The following is an 18,309-nucleotide window of genomic DNA, read 5'->3' on the forward strand; positions in this document are numbered from 1 at the left end:
ACCCAGGTTCATAGGCTCGGATCCCAGGTGCAGACCTACACCACTTGGGGGCGGCCATGCTGTGGCAGCAACCCACATACAAAATAGAGGAAGATTGGCACAGATGTTAGCTCAGGGCTAATCTTCCTCAAGCAAAAAAGAAAGAGGATGCTTGGCAACAGATTTTAGCTCAAGGAAAATCTTCCTCAGCAAAAAAAAAATAAAAATAATTTTAATTAACTAATTAAAATAATTTAAATTAAATTAAAATCAGTTCCTCAATCACACAATCATGTTGAACAGCGCAGATATGAACATATGAACATTTCCATTACTACAGAAAGTTCTATTGGACAGTGCCACTATAAAGCTTTTGGGATCTTTGGTGGCTAAAGGTGTTCCTGAAACCAACGAACAGCCTTGATGATTAAGTATCTAAGTACTAAAGTTTTTTTTTCCTTTTTGCAATTACTGATTACAGCTTTTAGCTGTTTAACCCACCCACTGCTGACTGTGCTGCTTAGGCAATACACTATCTGACTCCCACTAGGCTCCTATAGATAACATCTCCCTGGAGCCTGGGTCACCATGGTAATGGGTGTGTGAGCTGTTTTTCAGGAATTAGAACTCCTTGTCCACTTCAGGCCAGTTGAGACCACCAACCCATCAACCAGGCCCGTGCAGATGTCCGATAGGTGACCTTTTGACATAAAGAGGCTAAAAACTCCACCCTCAGGTCATGCTAATGCCGCCTTTTTGTCAAGATGGGCCCTATGAAGAGGCGTGGAGTCTGACTGCGCTTGCGCAGATCGTCAATTACCTCACCTCTCCTCACCTCCAATCACCTCTCTCCACATTTCAGACCACCTTGCCCCCCATCCCATAAATATCCCTGAGTCCCTATTTTCGGGGAAGCAAATTGGAGGCTCATGCTCTCACTTCCTCACGTGGCTGCCTTGTGATTAAACCCTCTCTCTGCTGCAATCTCGCCGTCTCAGTGTTTGGCTTTCTGGGCAGCCGGCAAAAACGAACTTGGTTCAGTAACATTCCTCCATAAAGATGAAGCTTGCACATAATCATTTGGATCATAATTAATTCCCAGGTGATTAATTGAAAGCTTCCAGGTAGACACTGTAAAATAAATTGGTGATCTGAGTCCCCAACATTCAATTTTGAAAAACACAATTAGATAGTAGGATTCCAAAATAAGTAACATGCATAAAAAATATATTGATAGGTTGGTGGAACCAGCTCCTTAAGGCAGGCTATGTCTAACTCACCTCCCTTCAACTACCAGGGCCATGCCTGGCACAACTAGGTATTTAAAGAACATTTGTTAACGGATGTCCTATTTTATTTCATAACAACTGAAACTCCCAACTCAGGCATGAAAACAAAATTCACACAAAAGTAAGAACTATTTTGGGGCCAGCCCCATTAGCTTAGGTGCCAACCTTTAGGGAAAAAAAAAAAAAGCAAGAATTACTTTTAAAAAAAAGAACTACTTTTTAAAAGATACTTGTATGATAATACCTTTTTCCACAAAATTCAAGTACAGAATGATCTTTTGTCCTAAATCATCCACTATTTCTTTTCCATTGAGGGTAACGTAGGCTCTCTCGGATTCCTCTGTAGTTTTGTATCTTACAAACGAGTAGGGCTTATTAGGTGGCATTAGGAGAGCATCCACGGGTCCACATTTCTCTAAAACTGGAAGCAGCTGGTTCCTACTCACACCATTACCCAAACCACCATTGGCAACAACCAGGACCTTAAAAAAGCAAAAACAGAAAGCAACATGAGCAATTAATATCGACCTGTTTATTTTTAAGTAAGATTTTAAAATAAGATGATGTCTACAAAAGTGTAATTAAAAAAGTTTCCCTTACGATGGTTATTTGGTTTTCTAATTTCATCCAAAGTATATAAATCAATTTACTAAATATTTGGAGGTTAAAAAGTATTCCTATGTTGTAAAGATTGATTTTTAAAAGTGCTTTCAGTAAAATATTTATTTCCTAATGACCGTACATACAAATTAAAAGATAACTTTTTTCACTGTTCATAAATATAAATTTAACATAATGGAAAGAGAAAGCATAGAGAGAGAGAGAAGAAGGAACAAGGAGTTACATAATACTTGCTTTTTTGTCAGACACTGCTATATGCTTTTTCCTACTTAATCCTTATTAACATAATCTTCACAACAATCCTACAAAGTGGGTAATATTAGCCCCACGGCATAGAGGAATCAATTGAAGATGAGAAAAATTGGGTTAAGGTAATGACTAGTAGGAGTGGGTTTCAAAGCTATTTCTGTCAGTTTCCAGAATGGTTCTTTTGATAGAACCATTATATAATGTTTACTAAAAACTAAAAGTAAAGGTACTGACTCAAAGAAAAACCAATTACAGGTTCTACTGAACATAAAATAGGAAGATTTTCCTCTATGGGTAATTCAGTTATTTTGCAATTAAAATTTTTTCCTCTGTAAGTTTCATGCTTACTACCTGTCATTTGCAGACCTGCCCTGAACTTATTCAAGGGATTTTGGGGGATGGGGCAGGAGGTCTCCTGTTTTTATTCCAATGTTAATGGCCTAGTGCCCTTGTAGTCTTTGTACAGTCGGTCCTTAGCATCCATGGGTTCCGCATCTGCAGAGTTGACCAACTGCAGATGTGTACAATGTTTACAATCCGCGGGTGGCTGAATCCTTGGATGCAGAACCCAAGGATTCGGAGGGCAGACTAAGAGATGAGCATCCACGGATTTTGGTATCCACGGGGGTCCTGGAACCAACCCCCTGTGGTTAAGGGACGACTGTACTTATAAAGCATTCTACACAGCGTTAAGATCTTTCATTTATGATCTGTAACTGTAACTCCTAAAAATTTTGTAGCATAACAAAAGTAAACCATCGATAGCCAACTCTCATAAGTTTCATTATTTATACCAGGTACTAGCAAACTTTTTCTGAAAAGGGCCTATGTAAAATATTTTAGGCTTCCCAGGTCATATAAGCCTGTCACGTAGTCTTTTATTTTTTAACAACGCTTTAAAAATGTAAAACTCATTCTTAGCTCACAAGCCAGATTTGACCCGAGGGCAGCAGTTTGCCAAACTCTGATTTATACTAAGCTGGAAATCAGAACATAACGTATTAGTTTCTTTTATACAAAATAGGATTATCTACAACCTTGTTTTAAAAGAACGTTATAGAATTATTATAAAATTGGATAATAAGAAAAGCTCTGTTCCGTCATGGGATAGCCAACATTTTATATGTACGAAAGTATACACATACACATACTAGACAAACACACTAATACAATACTACAAAATATGGTGTAAAATTTAGTCTCAGATGGCTTGCCCTGGACCTAATTCAATGGGGTTTGTAAATTAAAGCACCAAAATAATTTGGTTATATGCAGCCACAGTTTCAAAAACATTTCCATATTCCCAAATCTAAGGAACTGCAAAGGTTTTGTAAATGTCAAGGTCCACTGCTCCATCTAAGAACTAAGGAAGATGGTGAGGCGTGATTGAGGAGGACTAGTGGCGCTCGAAGATGCTGTCTGAGTGATTTGGGGGCAATTCTAAAGGCAAACCACACAAAAACAAGCGGAGAGGGGAGTGAAGGAAAGAACTCATTTCCTATTACATGTGAATTATACCATATAATTAAATACAATAATTGTTTTATTTATAATTGTTCAGCCAAGCAATTTTCCCGACAATATGAAGTAGAGAATTTAGAATTTTTTTTTGTTATCTTCAGTCCTGATGGTTTGAGGATCACTCCTCTAGAAAAATCTCACGATGGCTATAAATTTGCACAAAGGCATGTACACTTAAAACACATTGCGGAAAGAGCATTTGTTCTCCCCTAGATAGATAATATATAATTGGAGGTCCTTCTACAATTTTACTCTTTTCCTTTAAAAATACTGTGGAGAAAAAAATAATCAAGCCCAAATAAGTTGATACTTTAGAAGTCACCAAGGTAAGATTAAAGTTTCTAGAGATCTGAAAGAAAAGACAGACCCAACCAGAAACAAGCTTCAGAGGCAGCAAAGAAACTTAACCCATTTCTTTTCTTACCAATTCTCGTCACGACCCCTATAAGGCATGCTTGGGAAGAGATCAGAGTAGGGTACGTCAGTTTAATCTTTTGAATGCCTCACAGCCTCAGTGGCTCTTGGCAGAAAGTCTATGCAAACATATTAATTCTAATCTGTTATCTACTCTATCCTTTTTATAGGGATTTGGTTTAAATTCTCTAAAGTCATTAATATTTAATGAAATCTAAGTATGGGCCTTTTACCTGATAAATTTAAACTCACCTCAAAAGGCTACTCATTCCTAAACTACGACGCAGCACAGAAGGCAGCCTCAGCATGATATAAGGGAATGGTATTGGTCTGAGAGTCCAGAGCCCTGAATTTTAATCCTAGTTCCACCTTCTCAATTGTATGTCTTTGGCCCTCAGTTAGATGATGGCTAAGCTTCCTTCCTCCTCTCATATCCTTAGAACCAGAAAGAACATCATAAGAATACTTTACATTTATATGGTATTTTAATGACTAGTAAGTACTGTCACATACATGTTCTCTTTGGACTCTAACAATCCAATGAGATAAAAAGGTATGCAATACTATGTCCTTATGAATGAATAAAGCTGAGGTCAAGGGTACTGCTCATGTCCAAATAGTGGAGAAGCTAAAAGTTAAACTAAGTTCTTCTAATTCAAAGCCCAGGAAGTCTCATAGTCCCTCATATATATATAATTTAATTATTGCCATCAGATAATGAAAAGTCTTTGTAGATAAGGTCTAATAAACAAAAAATGTTTTATAGCATATAATCAAAACACTTTATAATACAGACAAAGTTAGGAATAGAAGAAAGAAGCCTGCGTTAGGATACAAAAGATCTAGCTTTAGGTTTCTATTCAGCCACCTCACATCAACGGACATATCACCACCTCTTAGAATCTTAGTTTTCTCACCTGTTTCATAAGGATTTTTAGGGAATTAGATATAATAACGAATGTAAGAATGCTTTGTAAACTGTAAACAGTTTTAGTGTTATTGTTATTAATATCTACTCACAACTTCCTCTAGTTCAACACAATCAAGGGAAATTCAATGTCCCAAAACAGAAAGTGATCAGGTCCCATCATACGTATACTGAATATAGACGTAACACACGACTGAACAATTACAGCATTCCTCTCTGAGCAATTATTAACAAATATCACTGTGACACATTAAAATTGCAATACATTTACATTCAAATACATTATTCAAATGATAATAACAGTTTTAGGTCACCTGAGTAGCATAGGATACTGTCTCAATGCCTTCATGTCTCAGCAAAGTATGCCTGGCTTTAATCTGTTTCCTTAAGAACTTCTTCTCGGTTTTATTAAGTTTATAATTATTTTGATGGTTGCTGTCCATGGCAATACTTAAAAAAAAAAAGTACAAAATGTCAACTTTAAGATTCTGAAGGGACAGTTATAATGATGCTATTCATATTTTCTATAGTTTATAAATATTTCTATATGACAATTTTTTTAAATGCTTACTTTACCTTTCACCAACCAAGAGAAGTGAGAATAAACAGATGCTTGGACAATAAAGGAATATTTAAGAAGGTAACAAAGAAGCAAGAACATCTAATAGCAGCTCTGGGGTTCTACAATATGTTCCAGAGCTTCAGCTCTCCTAAGGGAGCTGTTTTCCCCATAGATGATACAGCCCTTTACTTACGAAGTCCTAGGTAAAATGTGCCACAGACAAATTTCATAAACTAATATTAGGAAAGAAAAAAAGAAGAAACAAAACAAAAAATTCACAGAAGAATATACAGCATGACTCCATTTACATAAAGTCCAAAACCCAGAAGTAAGCCATATATCGTTTAGAAATACATATGGAGCAAAACCCAAGAAAAAGCAAGGAAATGATAAACACAAAGTTCAGGAGAGAAGTTATTTCTGGGGGGAGGAGAGGAATGGAATATGAAAGAAACACAGAAAAGCATCAAAGGTATTTCTTCAGCTAGACAGTGGTTTAGGTGTTTGTTTACTTTTTAAACTGCACACATTATATATTTTTATATCTATAATTTTTAAAATAACAGATAGTAAGAACCCCATAGAATTGTTTTCATTTTATTGAAATACGTCAATCAGCAAGTAGTCACTAAGTGCTTTCCCAAAGAGGCCTTCACGCCATCCAAATCAGCACTCTACACCATGCTTTATTACAGTGGCCTATTTTATTTTGTTTGCAGAATTTAACACAATTTGTGATGATTCATCTGTTAGCTTAAATCCCTCATCAGGATGTCAACTCCAAGAGAGCAGAAATGCCACCGTACAGCAGGTGCTCAACACAAACTTGTTGAAGGGAATAAATGAACGATAACAGGTGCATACACACACACCTATTTATGGTCTCAGTGCTCTGCGGCATACAACTACAACACATAGTTTATGCTTTCAACAAAAGTGTCTAAGCTGGTTGAGGAAAACAGACTAAACAATGAAAGAACATGATATATCTTTATATAATTAAGTGTTAATGGTACAGTCCAGTCTTTAGTTGTGACATGAATTAGAGACAAACAAAGTAAGACTGACATAAACTAGAAAAATTGGAGAGAACTTCAAAACAGAAGGGGACCTGAGCTGAGTCCTGAAGGACAGAAGTAAACAGTGTCATAGGGAAGGGAGAGTATTCAGTAAGGCAATAAAGGGAAGAAGCTAAAAACAGAAATGGATGTGTCTGGCAAAGACAGTGAGAGGTAAGCATAATCTTTTAAGCAGAGAATGTTGGCTGATCCACCGATCCCACTCTTCACCCACTTGAAAGTCTTCAAAGTTAGCAAACAAAATAAATATAGGGAGTTAAATAAAATCATATTCCAAAACAGCTCATAAACAGTCAAAACTCTAATTACTAATCTTTATGTACAGAAGAAAAATGCAGAGTCTATAGAAAGAACAGTAATCCAGCTTAACTAATACACAGCATGCATGTGATAGGGGGTAAGGCCAGTAAAACAGACTAGCTGGACAGCATACTAGAGAAGTGAGAGGCAAGGGGACCTGCTACGATCCAGCCTGGCAAGTAGAAACGCTGGACTGGAGTCTGGAGGAAGGGTGGAGTCTGGAGGAAGAAAGGACATACGGCGAGAGGGGGAGGGCAACAGAAAAGCTCAGGCACAATCAACAGGCCTTGAATACTACTCAGACGTGAAGGAGAGAGGAATCACACATCACTTACAGGACAGAGCCTGAGTGACTGAGAGACTAGTGACGTCACTTCAAACTGGAAAGTCAGAAAAAGGTCAGGAAGAGCTGCTCAGTAAGGAAGGTAATGAGTCAGTTAGGATATAATATGTTTGAGGTACTGGTGAGATACACAGTTGCAATGTCTGGCCGGCAGATGACAATACAAAGTAGCTAAAAGGAGAGGGAATGAGGTTAGAGAGAAAGCCTTAGGAGTCATCATTAGACAGGAAGGGGACAGCTGAATGGATATTTTTAATTATAATTATTTATAATTATAATTATTTATTCTAATGTTTGTTCCTTTCCAGTGAACGAAGAGCTCTTTGAGGACAGGGATTAAATCATATTTTTCTTTGTTTCCCCAGAGCCTCCTTCAGTGCCATGAGACAGTATAACACAGTGTTTAGAGGTCCAGGTCCTAGGTTCAAATCTCAGCTCTACTTATCGACTTATCAGCTGTATGATCCTGTGTGAGCTAATTACTTATTTCTGTGCTTAAGTTTCTTCATCTGTAAAATAGGGATAATAGTGCCTATTCTTGGCACGTAACTGCATCCATCGCTGCACTAAAAAACGTGACCAAACTCTAGCACAGCTTCTGGCAGCATAAAGCCAGGTCCCTAGGAGGACCCCAGTTAACCACTAAAATGCCCGAGAAAACTCAAAATGCTGCCAGGAAATTTTACCATTTGTTCTGGCAACACCTGACAATAGGCCCCTGACCTCTGTTTCTGAGAGCATTTACTAAAAGGGGCTTACAAATAGTAAATACGCAACTCAAAAGTGTCTCTCTCAAGGACCTGAGAGCCATTCCTTTGAAATGTAATCAAAGGAAAGACAGAGCCTCTGTCTCCCAATCCCTGTGGCAGGAGAGAGAACTTTGATAACTGCCAACTGGCAAACACAGCTGGCCTAACTGCATTTGTACTGACCAATCCTTTGTAATCTTTCACTTCTCTAAGTCTACTGAGCCCCTGCTCTACGCCCCTCCCATTCTCCCTTTAAAACACCCAAATCACTTCTGCACAAATGAGAATGGAGCTCAGCTCTTTCCTACTGTCAGTAGTAAGAAAATAAAATGTTTCTACTGCTCTAACTAATGTCTGGCTGTGTTAATCTTTGACACTAACTCATAACTTTGTTAAGGATTAAATACATCTATTACTAAATTATGTCAGCCCTAGCTATCTTGTGGTTAAGATTCTGATATTCTCATCACTAAGGCACGGGTTCCTTTCCTGGTCAGGGAACCACACCATCTGTCAGTTGTCATACTGTGGCAGCTGCCTATTGCTGTGATGCTGAAATCTATGTCACCAGTATTTCAAATACCAGAAGGGTCATGATGGTGGGCCAGTTTCAGCAGAGTTTCCAGACTAAGCTGGACTAGGAAGAAAGACCTGGCCACCCACTTCTGAAAAACCGGCCATGGAAACCCTATGAATAGTGCCAGAAGATGAGAGGATGGTACGAAAAAGACCAGGCAGGGTTCTGCTCTGCTGTACACAGGGTCGCTAGGAATCAAAATCAACCTGATGGCACTAACAACAAATTACTAAATTATTGTTAATTTCCAGAAGAGCCAAATCAGAATGGTTTAAGAAGACAAAGAAAAACTGAGGGCCCTCAAAGGAACTTTCTTATTGCTATTCCATTCCAAGATCATCATCTTTGGAATGGCATCTTTGCAGTATGAAATGAAGAACAAGGGATGAACACACTAAGAATTTTTTTCTTAATATGTCACATGGGCAAAGACTGCAAAGTGGAAGAAATGAGAAAACTAAGATACTGAATACATCTTTTTAAGAGTCTGACACTAAGTGTGTAGTACCAGCAGACGGAGCCTCATAATCACATTTCTCTCATCCCCTTTCCCTTCTCCTTCCCTCAGTCATGCAATATTATTACAGGTGAAGAAAGACAAATCCAGATAGCTCTGGAGGCTCATTTGTTCCTCATTCCAAAGACTTGGCAATGCAGTGGCCCAGCAGGTCTGAGTCACCTCAACAAGGAATAGGCTGATACCAGGTGCTGAGGTCTGGGGATGCTCCCTTTCAAACAAGGCCACTTCCCTGGCCAAGGAATTTCCACCATTGCACAAAGGCTTGGATGCCCCTTGCCTTGTTATGGGAGTGTTATGGAATGTCATGGGAGTGAAGTCATCACTAGAATACTAGCCATGCTGAGTCCAGTCTAATCACATCCAGCTAAAGCACACTCTCTATAGGATAACAAGAGTTAAGAGATCACACACGCTCTGCTACTAAGTTTAACCCCAAGACATCCTATTGGATATCGCCCTCAGTGGTAATAGTAGCATGTGTGTCCATGCCCTCCTTGAACAACAGAGTGCATACAATGAACAAAGCCGTATAGACAAATGTTCCTGTGCTTGTAGGTAAATTATACTCAATAGCAAAGATTAGCAAGAACTTAAATTCCTATCAAATGAGGCCTGATTATCGAGTACAGCACAGGTATACATATAAACTTCTAGGACATACAAGAAATCAGTGATATAGGCTACCTCCAGGAAAGGGAAATGGGTAGATTGGTACAAGAATGAGAGGGAGCTTTCCTCTTTCCTAATTTTTGAATTTAGTAACTATTCAAATTGCATTAACCATTAAGAAAGAAAACAAAAATTTTAATTGATTAGAAAAAATTAACCCTGTCATGTCATATCATCCCGTTTTAATTCCTTGAAGAATACCTACTCTATATTTTCTTATGCCCTCATTAATTTGTTTATTCACTGTCTTCCTTGTCCAACTTACTAAAAAGTAACCTCTATGAAAGCAGAAATTTTGTCTATATTGTTCACCCTGTGGCACTCAGCACCTAGAACAGGATCTAGCACCTACTAGCCATTCAATAAACGTTTATTGAGTAAGCCTAAACTTACTACCCTTGCGATATTACCTCCTAAACCTCTTCTTCAGAATTCTGAGTTTGGTGGCCCTCTTCAGTGTTTTCATTAATACCTGGCGTGTATCTCTCTCTCTGCAGTTTTCACATTGTCTAATAACGACCTATTTGTGGGCTCACCCAGAAGTCTGTCATCTACTTGAGGGCATAGACTTGAGTCCCTGGCATACAGCAGACACTCAGTAAATATCTGTTAAGTGAAATCAATCAAAACCAGAAGCTGACACTACCAGAAGCCCAAGGATCTCCAGGATTACTCAAACAAGAGCGTAGGAAGATTCAGCTATATGAGCTACCAGACCACCAACAATGCCTTTTCCTCACTGGATTGGCACGGGTCAGAAAAGCCCCAGACGCGCCAGACTAACACTCCCTACTTGCAATCGCCAGTCCAAAACCTCAGAGGAAACAGGACACTGACACAGACACCACGTGAGCACCCGCACTAAACACAAACACGTGCACCTCAAACACGGACAGACAGGATCACCCAACGCCGGACAGCCTACTGCCTACGGACTGCCCCAGAGCACTGCGCCGGCCATCCCTCCCCGCCCTAGGTTCTCAGGCACAGATCTGTGAGGCAGACAGAGAAAACCGGAAGAAGGCGACAAGAGAAAGCAGTGATTTGCAGCCATCATGCCCGCCAGTAAGACGTGCCACAAACCTCCGCCTGGGCTCAGGCTGAGTTCTCACCACGTGGGTGCGCTCTCCTTCGCCAGCCTTTCCAATCTATCTCAGAAAGCAGCGGCGGATACTCACACACCACCCCATCTGGGCGCAGCCATGTTGGAGAAAGGTGCACTACATTTCCCATGAGCCTGCGGGGACGACGAACGGCGCTCCCACAATTCCCTTCGCCTTCCAGAGCTTCCTATTGACTCTTTCTCTGCCGGGCGTGGTTGATCAGTCAATCGCTCTCCGCTGTGGTGAAAATTAGGGTGTCTTAGTCGGGGAAAGAGTAAGGGTAGGGAGTGCTGCTTATTATTAGCTATCCAATTGGACACGTTTAAACAGGTGTGTGTCCGTCGGTCCCTCAATAATGCCCACTCCCCCACCCCCTCCTCTGGGGATCTTTTTGCATCTTTCCTCAGGAATCTTAGAGGAATGGGAGAGGACCTTGGGATCTGAAAGACGACATCTTATGGGCGACAGCGAGGGAGGTGAAAGTGCGTGAACATGCCAGGGGAATGGTGAATAGCGGAGAGTGGTAGGAAGATGAGTGGAAGAATGTTGAGGGAGGTAGGACAGGAAAGGTGGGCTGCGCCAGATTATAGAAGACTTTAGGCTATTCTGTTCTGTAGGTCTAAGGGGGTCCCTGGAAGAAATGGAGTGATAGGACCAGAGCTTCAGGGGGAAGGTGGGAAGAGAGACTAAAAGAAGACTGCTTCACAGGCTATCGCAGTGGTCAAGTGAAAAGTAAACTATTAACTGGGACACAGCAGTGGCAGACGGAAAGGAAAAGATTTCGTAAGAGAGCAGAAATAAAAGACACAGGAGAAGGTGATGATTAGCCATTGTTCCTGCTTTAATGTTGTGGGTTATGAATGTATTATAATCATTCTGCCTGCACTGGATTATAAACTGAGAGCAGGGAAGGCAATTTGGGAGTGGGGAGGAAGTCACTTCCCTATAGTGCTGATACAATGCCCCTATCCACACCCCACCACAGTGGACTATCAGCAAAAGTTAAGGGTTGCTGGCCAGCACAAGTGGCACTGACAAGAGAGTGTTGTTGAGGGGAGGAATAATTTGTATGAAGAATAGGTTAGAAGGGGGAAAGAGCAAGTTGGGATGCAGATAGGCACCAATGCAATAGTTCAGGAAAGAGAGTGAGGCTAAAACTGAATAGCAAGTGAAGAGGCAAGTGCAACCTAGAGAGGTCAAATCAGCCAGACATTGCAAACTACTGAAGAGGGTCTAAGGGAAAACATGTTCAGTCTCCCTGATGCCGTCTTGCTTCTGCACTACTGGATGCTTTCAAAAACACTTTCCAACAGGACTTTCTGTGATGATGGAAGTGTTTTATGATTTGTCTGCCGCTCCAGACATCTTGTCCCCGTACTAGCATCCCTAGCTGGAAAAAAGGAGCAGAGTTTCCATCTTTTCATCCAGGAAATGAAGCTCCCAGTGGACTCCCCCTTGTTTTTTGACCACACAGGTTGCATACTATGATAGGCAGAATGATGGGCCCCCAAAGATATCCACACGCTAATCCTTGGAACCTGTGAATATGCAGATATAATTAAGTTTGCAGACCTTAAAATAGATTATCCAGGGATCCAATATAACCACATGATTCCTTAAGAGCAGAACATTTACTCTTGCTGGAGAAAGAGAAATCAAGCAGAAGAAGTTAGAAAGATTCCAAGTGTGAAGGATTCAACACACTGTGATGTAAGGGTCCGTGTGCAAGAATGGAGAGAGGCTTCTGTGAGCTAGGGCCAGCCCCCAGCTGATAGGCTGCAAGCATGTGGGGGCCTCAGTCCTACAACCACGAGGAACTGGATTCTGCTAACAACCTGAATAAGCTTGGAAGCAGATCATTCCCAGAGCATCTTGGTAAGAGCCCAGCCAGGCAACACCTTTATTCTGTCCTTATGAAACTCAGAGCAGAGAAACCAAGAGCCAACCCAAACTTCTGGACTACAGAATTGTAAAATAATAAACGTGTGCTAATTTATTACAGCAGCAATCAAAAACTATTACACGTGCTTATCCCAGACCAATCACTAGCCAAAGAAAGTAGAATTACTGGGACTGCTTTAGGCTGGTCATGATTAATTGCATGGGGCTGGGACGAGACCCTGAGATCAAGAGACCTGGATAGCCTACACTCTATCTAGAGAAAAGTTAAATTAGGCTTCTCTTAACAAGAAAAATGAGATGACAGCTTTTGGGCAATTAACAGCATGTTCCATAAGGGGGTTGAACACTTCATCTGACTGGATTATCATAATATGATCTATCTCAAAACCTAAGAGAAGAGGATGCTAGAAGGATGAGCACTCTCATCAATTAGTAAAGCATTCAAAGGTAGAATTCTAAGAGTTATTATATTTCTACTTTGAGATTCCTCAGTCAGAAAAGATTGAAAATGTTCCCAACAGTCCTTGAAAATTGTTGTAGTTTATTATGGTTCCAAAATGTGATACTGTTGCACTGCAGTTTCAAATTCAATTCCTATACTTATGAGGTTCCTAATTTCCCTTCCCCTTCTCCCCCACCCAGACCATTTGTTTTTGCTACTTTCTGGATTTTTCCCCCCGCTTGTCCCCAAGAGCAACTATACTAGTTTTGCTTTCTTTTCCTATTTAAGGTTATAAACAAAAACACGTTCATTTCTCAGTCTTTCCTCTCCACTTATTCTTTTGCTACTTATTTTATCCCTGCTGGGTAAATGACAAATTTGTGTCACATTTCCTTTCCAAACTTTTGTCTTCTCTGCTGGCTTCTTGAAACTCCAGAAAGAATGCATTATGTAAAACCATTTGATGTTCACTGTGACATTTGAGGACTGAATGCATTATTCATGCTATGGTGATAAAAATTCAATGAAAAGTTTGTAGTTTTATAAGTCATATGGTGAAAGTACTTCCATGCGGTAATTAGAGGCAAAAGTAACACAAAAAAAAAAAAAAAAAAAAAAGGAGGGAGGAGCCAGCCTTTCATTTATAATATAAAATATAAAACTCTGCTTGAGGATTGTTTTTGGTCAGTCGGAAAAATATAAGATTTCAGGGGCTGGTGCAGTGGTGTAGCAGTTAAGTTCACGTTCTGCTTTGGCGGCCCAGGGTTCGCCAGTTCAGATCCCAGGTGCGAACATGGCACCGTTTGTCAAGCCATGCTATGGCAGGCGTCCCACGTATAAAGTAGAGGAAGATGGGCATGGATTTAAGCTCAGGGCCAGTCTTCCTCAGCAAAAACAGGAGGATTGGTGGCAGATGTTAGCTCAGGGCTAGTCTTCCTCAAATAAATAAATAAGAAAAATGTAAAATTTGAGCTGTAAGCAATAACTGCCCTCCCTCCCACAATGGTTTTATTCTTGAGGCTAAAGACCTGCTTACTTCACAGAATAATTATTTTTCTGCAACATGCTTTTCAAGTAGAAGAGAATAAAGCAATAGCAGACAACTCAGGGTGCAGGAAAATCTTTGGGGTGGCCAGAGGAGTGGGATTTGTGGATTTTTAAAGATATGATAAAGTGAAGCAACTTTTTAAAAATATTTCCCTTAACTCGACAAGAAAAAATTCTCTTAAAAATTTATAAACATTTAAAAATGTCAGGGCCAGCCAGGTGGCACAGTGGTTAAGTTCGCACATTCCGCTTCCCAGTGGCCTGGGATTCACCGGTTTGGATCCTGGGTGCAGACATGGCACTGCTTGGCAAAACCCATGCTGTGGTAGGCGTCCCATGTATAAAGTAGAGGAAGATGGGCATGGATGTTAGCTCAGGGCCAGTCTTCCTCAGCAAAAACAGGAGGATTGGCAGTAGTTAGCTCAGGGCTAATCTTCCTCAAAGGAAAAAAAAAAAGTCTCACTACTTTAATGCCTTCATACTGTCATTAATCTCTCAAAGACCCAAAAATACAAAGATGTTTGCCCAAAGAGGGCAAGCTTCATCATTAATTATGCTGGATGTAAATCCGTATTTCATATAATCTTCATGATCACTTCTAATTTGGGGGGATTTCTCATTAGATCTGACTAGATGGTCTTAGCTTTTACTTACATTATGACTCACTAAGACCTCATATTAGGAGCATCAATTTTGCCATTTTCTGTTAGTTACTTGTGCTTGAATTATTATCTTTATTCATCTTCACAATGGGGAATTTAGAATTTTCTAACCTACTTGCCCATTTTGCAAAAGTAGTTTTTACATTATATAAGCATTTACCAGGCACAAAAATCATGTCTTGCTTAAAGGAGGGAGGATGCCAGAGGCAGCTCCCCTGCCTGCGAACTCCCACTCCACTCTTCTCTTAGAACACCTCTCAAAGTCTGTGACATGTGACAATCCGCCGTGCAGCCCTAAGGAAGCCTCCAGTATTCTAAGGGGGGTGAAGATTAGTTTGCTTTCGATGAAACTATAAACAGAATTTCCCACGTATTCTTCCAGATACCCAAGTTTTGCATACTATACATTAGAAGCCACTGCACGAGGGCATGTTTTGTAAAGGGTGGTCCTTAGACTGCAGCAGAATCACTGGAGTACTTGTTAAAAATGCAGAGTTCCAGACCCCACCAGGCATGAGTCAACTAAAAACAAACATGTTTTAATAGTTGCTCTGAACCCCAATGGATTACAGGGTTCATTTCAAAATCTCTGGGGCCAGGGCCCAGCAATCTGCATGCTTAACAAGCAATCCTGCTGATCTTGCAGGTGTTCAACCATCAGAGAAAAATACTGTGTATTATTCATCAAGATAGGGCTCTTTAAAAATCTGCCCCAGAGTAACAAAGTGCCAATTTTCTAACGTATTTGGGATTTTTATTTTAGGTGAAATGTTTTAACTTTATAAGGTACAAGGAACCAAGAAGCCAGATGATACAGCACTCAGATTATCGAATTATTGAAGACATAAAGTTATGTCTCAAAACAATTCTAATTATTGGCATCTCCATATTCCATGTTATAGATCTAGCAAGTAAGACTTAAAAACAAAGTGTATAAGCTGTGTAAGTAGGAGATATTTTTTAAGAGAGTGATTTACATTCATGTCTGTGTTCTCCAGTGAATAAAAGGACTCAGTTTTATAAGTTAAAACATAGCTATCTACAACTACCTTTTTGTGAGGTATTTAAGTGTTAAATACTTAACTTACATTATTATTTAATCCTAACAACAAAAACAACCCTAGGAGTAAGTTTTATGTTCTCAATTTTACAAATCTGGAATCTGAGGCTGAGAAAGGTTAAGCAACTTCCCCAAGACCACACAGTTAGTGACAGAGGCAGGAGTCCTACCCAAAGTCTTTCCTCCCTTCCAATTGCATACACTAAGCTGAGGGACACCATTGCAAAGAAAGTGCCCCTTTTTTGATATTTTGAAGTCTATCCAAACATTATGAGAAAAATATAGATGTAAAAAATGTTTAAATGGTTGCACCTTTTAAGCAAGCACATGTAAGAATTCACACAATATAACTTTTAAACCTTCAATAAAGACAGTGTGTCCAGAATCTTAATTGAAAGTTTAGATGCTATATTAAATTTAAAAAAGACAAGCAGCATTAATGGTCTTGTTTTCTTCTGTTCCAGCTTTGTGTGTCATAAATAAGGTTGGATATCATCATTTTCTCACCTATTTGAAATCGTGGCTTAGGGAAACATGTGGTTAGTAGAAAGTTAATGAGACCCAGAATTTACTTTTCAATACCTCTAGGAAGCCTGTTGACATTCTCAGAATGAGGAATTAATAATTAGTTAGCATCAATTATGGAACTCTTCTGCGTGAAATTTAACACACCATAACGGAAATAGATAGCTTTGAAAAATCACTTGAAACAAGAAACTTAGTGTAGTTGAATTACTGAGGTGGTGATGTAGGTAGACCATGATCTCAACTTAAAAAATGTTTTCTGGGACTGGCCCCGTGGCTGAGTGGTTAAGTTCACGCGCTCCGCTGCAGGCGGCCCAGTGTTTCATTGGTTCGAATGCTGGGCGCGGACATGGCACTGCTCATCAAACTACGCTGAGGCAGCGTCCCACATGCCACAACTAGAAGGACCCACAATGAAGAATATACAACTATGTACCGGGGGGCTGTGGGGAGAAAAAGCAAAAAAATAAAATCTTTAAAAAAAAAATGTTTTCCATGGGGGCTGGCCCCATGACCTGGTGGTTGAGTTCAGCACACTCCACTTTGGCAGCCCAGGTTCACAGGTTCAGATCCTGGGCGCGGACCTATACCACTGGTCAGCTATGCTGTGGCAGTGACCCACATCTCAAATAGAGGAAGATGTTAGCTCAGGGCTGATCTTCCTCAAGCAAAAAAAAGAGGAAGATTGGCAACAGATGTTAGCTCAGGGCTAATCTTCCTCAGCAAAAAAAAGTTTTCCATGCCTGTCAAAATAGTTGTTTGGAGTTTATGAGTCTCTGACATATTTCATATGTCATCCTGTCTATTACAGATTCCTCCGTACTTTTAAATGCTCTTTCAGTATGATGAATATAAATGTTATTGTGACAGTGGCTTCATGTTAATTGATTCTAATTTAACCCAAGGAAATTAGGTTGGGGTAAGGAGGTTAGACAAGCCTTGGCTAAGAATTCAGGAAACAAAAGGAGTTAGGGACAAATTGCTCATAGCCATATTCCTTCAATGTAGCAGGCACCTTTGACCAGGAGATGGCAGCAGTGGAAGCAGGAATTTCTAGGAAGGGAAAAAAAAAAAAAAGCAGTCCTGGGCAAGTATCAATATTTGGAAATCAGAATCCTGCCTCAAGAGCTCCAGAATCACTAAAGGCTTCTGGCTGGTGCGGAGGCCTTTAGGAAGTGCCACATCACTGAAGTGATCCTAGGCTTCTCCCATTCAGAGTTTAAATAGGAGTCTAAGTACCAAAGAAAAGGGTTAGGAGTGTTGAGCAGATGTTACCAAGCCATGGTAACAAAGCGTCTCTCAGAAGTCAGCCCCGTTGATACCAAGAAAAATCAATTAGAAGTAACAGACACCAAAGCGTTGCAATAAGAAGCAGAAAGGTGAACAAGGATTTCAGCCACAGGTCACAGAATGGAGTGAAAAGCAAATCTGACTGATACCAGAAATGTTGACACAGTGGCCAGTGCTGAAGATCTACGCTGGGCTAATGGTTCTGCCAATTATTAAAGCAGTGGTGGGACACATGTGGGCAGGTCGCCTGGGAGGATGGGTCTGGGCTAGGAGGTATTGTGGCAATGGAGAGCCATCATGTATTTGGGGATAGTTGAGTTTCTTGGGCCACACTGAAGGTGTCTATGAGAACAGCTAAAATCGAATGGCGTAGATCACAAGTGCCCCCTTCCTTTTCATTAGCTGTTGAAGTAAATACAGTGATCAGGAATGAAACCAGGATGTCAGTGAGTCAGATAAAGAAAGCCAAGGAATGAAT

The 18,309-nt window shown here is 40.2% G+C and overlaps 1 protein-coding gene across 6 annotated transcripts in view; it reads right to left on the bottom strand.

Annotated features, from left to right (window-relative positions):
- Positions 1-11,630, bottom strand: part of ALKBH8 (alkB homolog 8, tRNA methyltransferase) — a 53,305-nt gene extending 41,675 nt beyond the window's left edge. The window contains exons 1-3 of one of the 6 annotated variants that reach the window (XM_070623055.1): positions 10,979-11,630; positions 5,316-5,451; positions 1,513-1,750 (exon numbers count right to left, since the gene is read on the bottom strand). In XM_070623055.1, coding sequence (XP_070479156.1) covers positions 1,513-1,750; positions 5,316-5,451; positions 10,979-11,004 — 400 coding nt within the window. In that variant the 5' untranslated portion in view covers positions 11,005-11,630. The other 5 variants (XM_070623057.1, XM_070623056.1, XM_070623058.1 and 2 more) reach the window with 5 other exon arrangements.
- Between the last annotated feature and the right edge of the window lie 6,679 nt (positions 11,631-18,309).

The sequence above is a fragment of the Equus przewalskii genome, chromosome 6 (assembly GCF_037783145.1).
Source record: "Equus przewalskii isolate Varuska chromosome 6, EquPr2, whole genome shotgun sequence".
Lineage (NCBI taxonomy): Eukaryota > Metazoa > Chordata > Mammalia > Perissodactyla > Equidae > Equus > Equus przewalskii.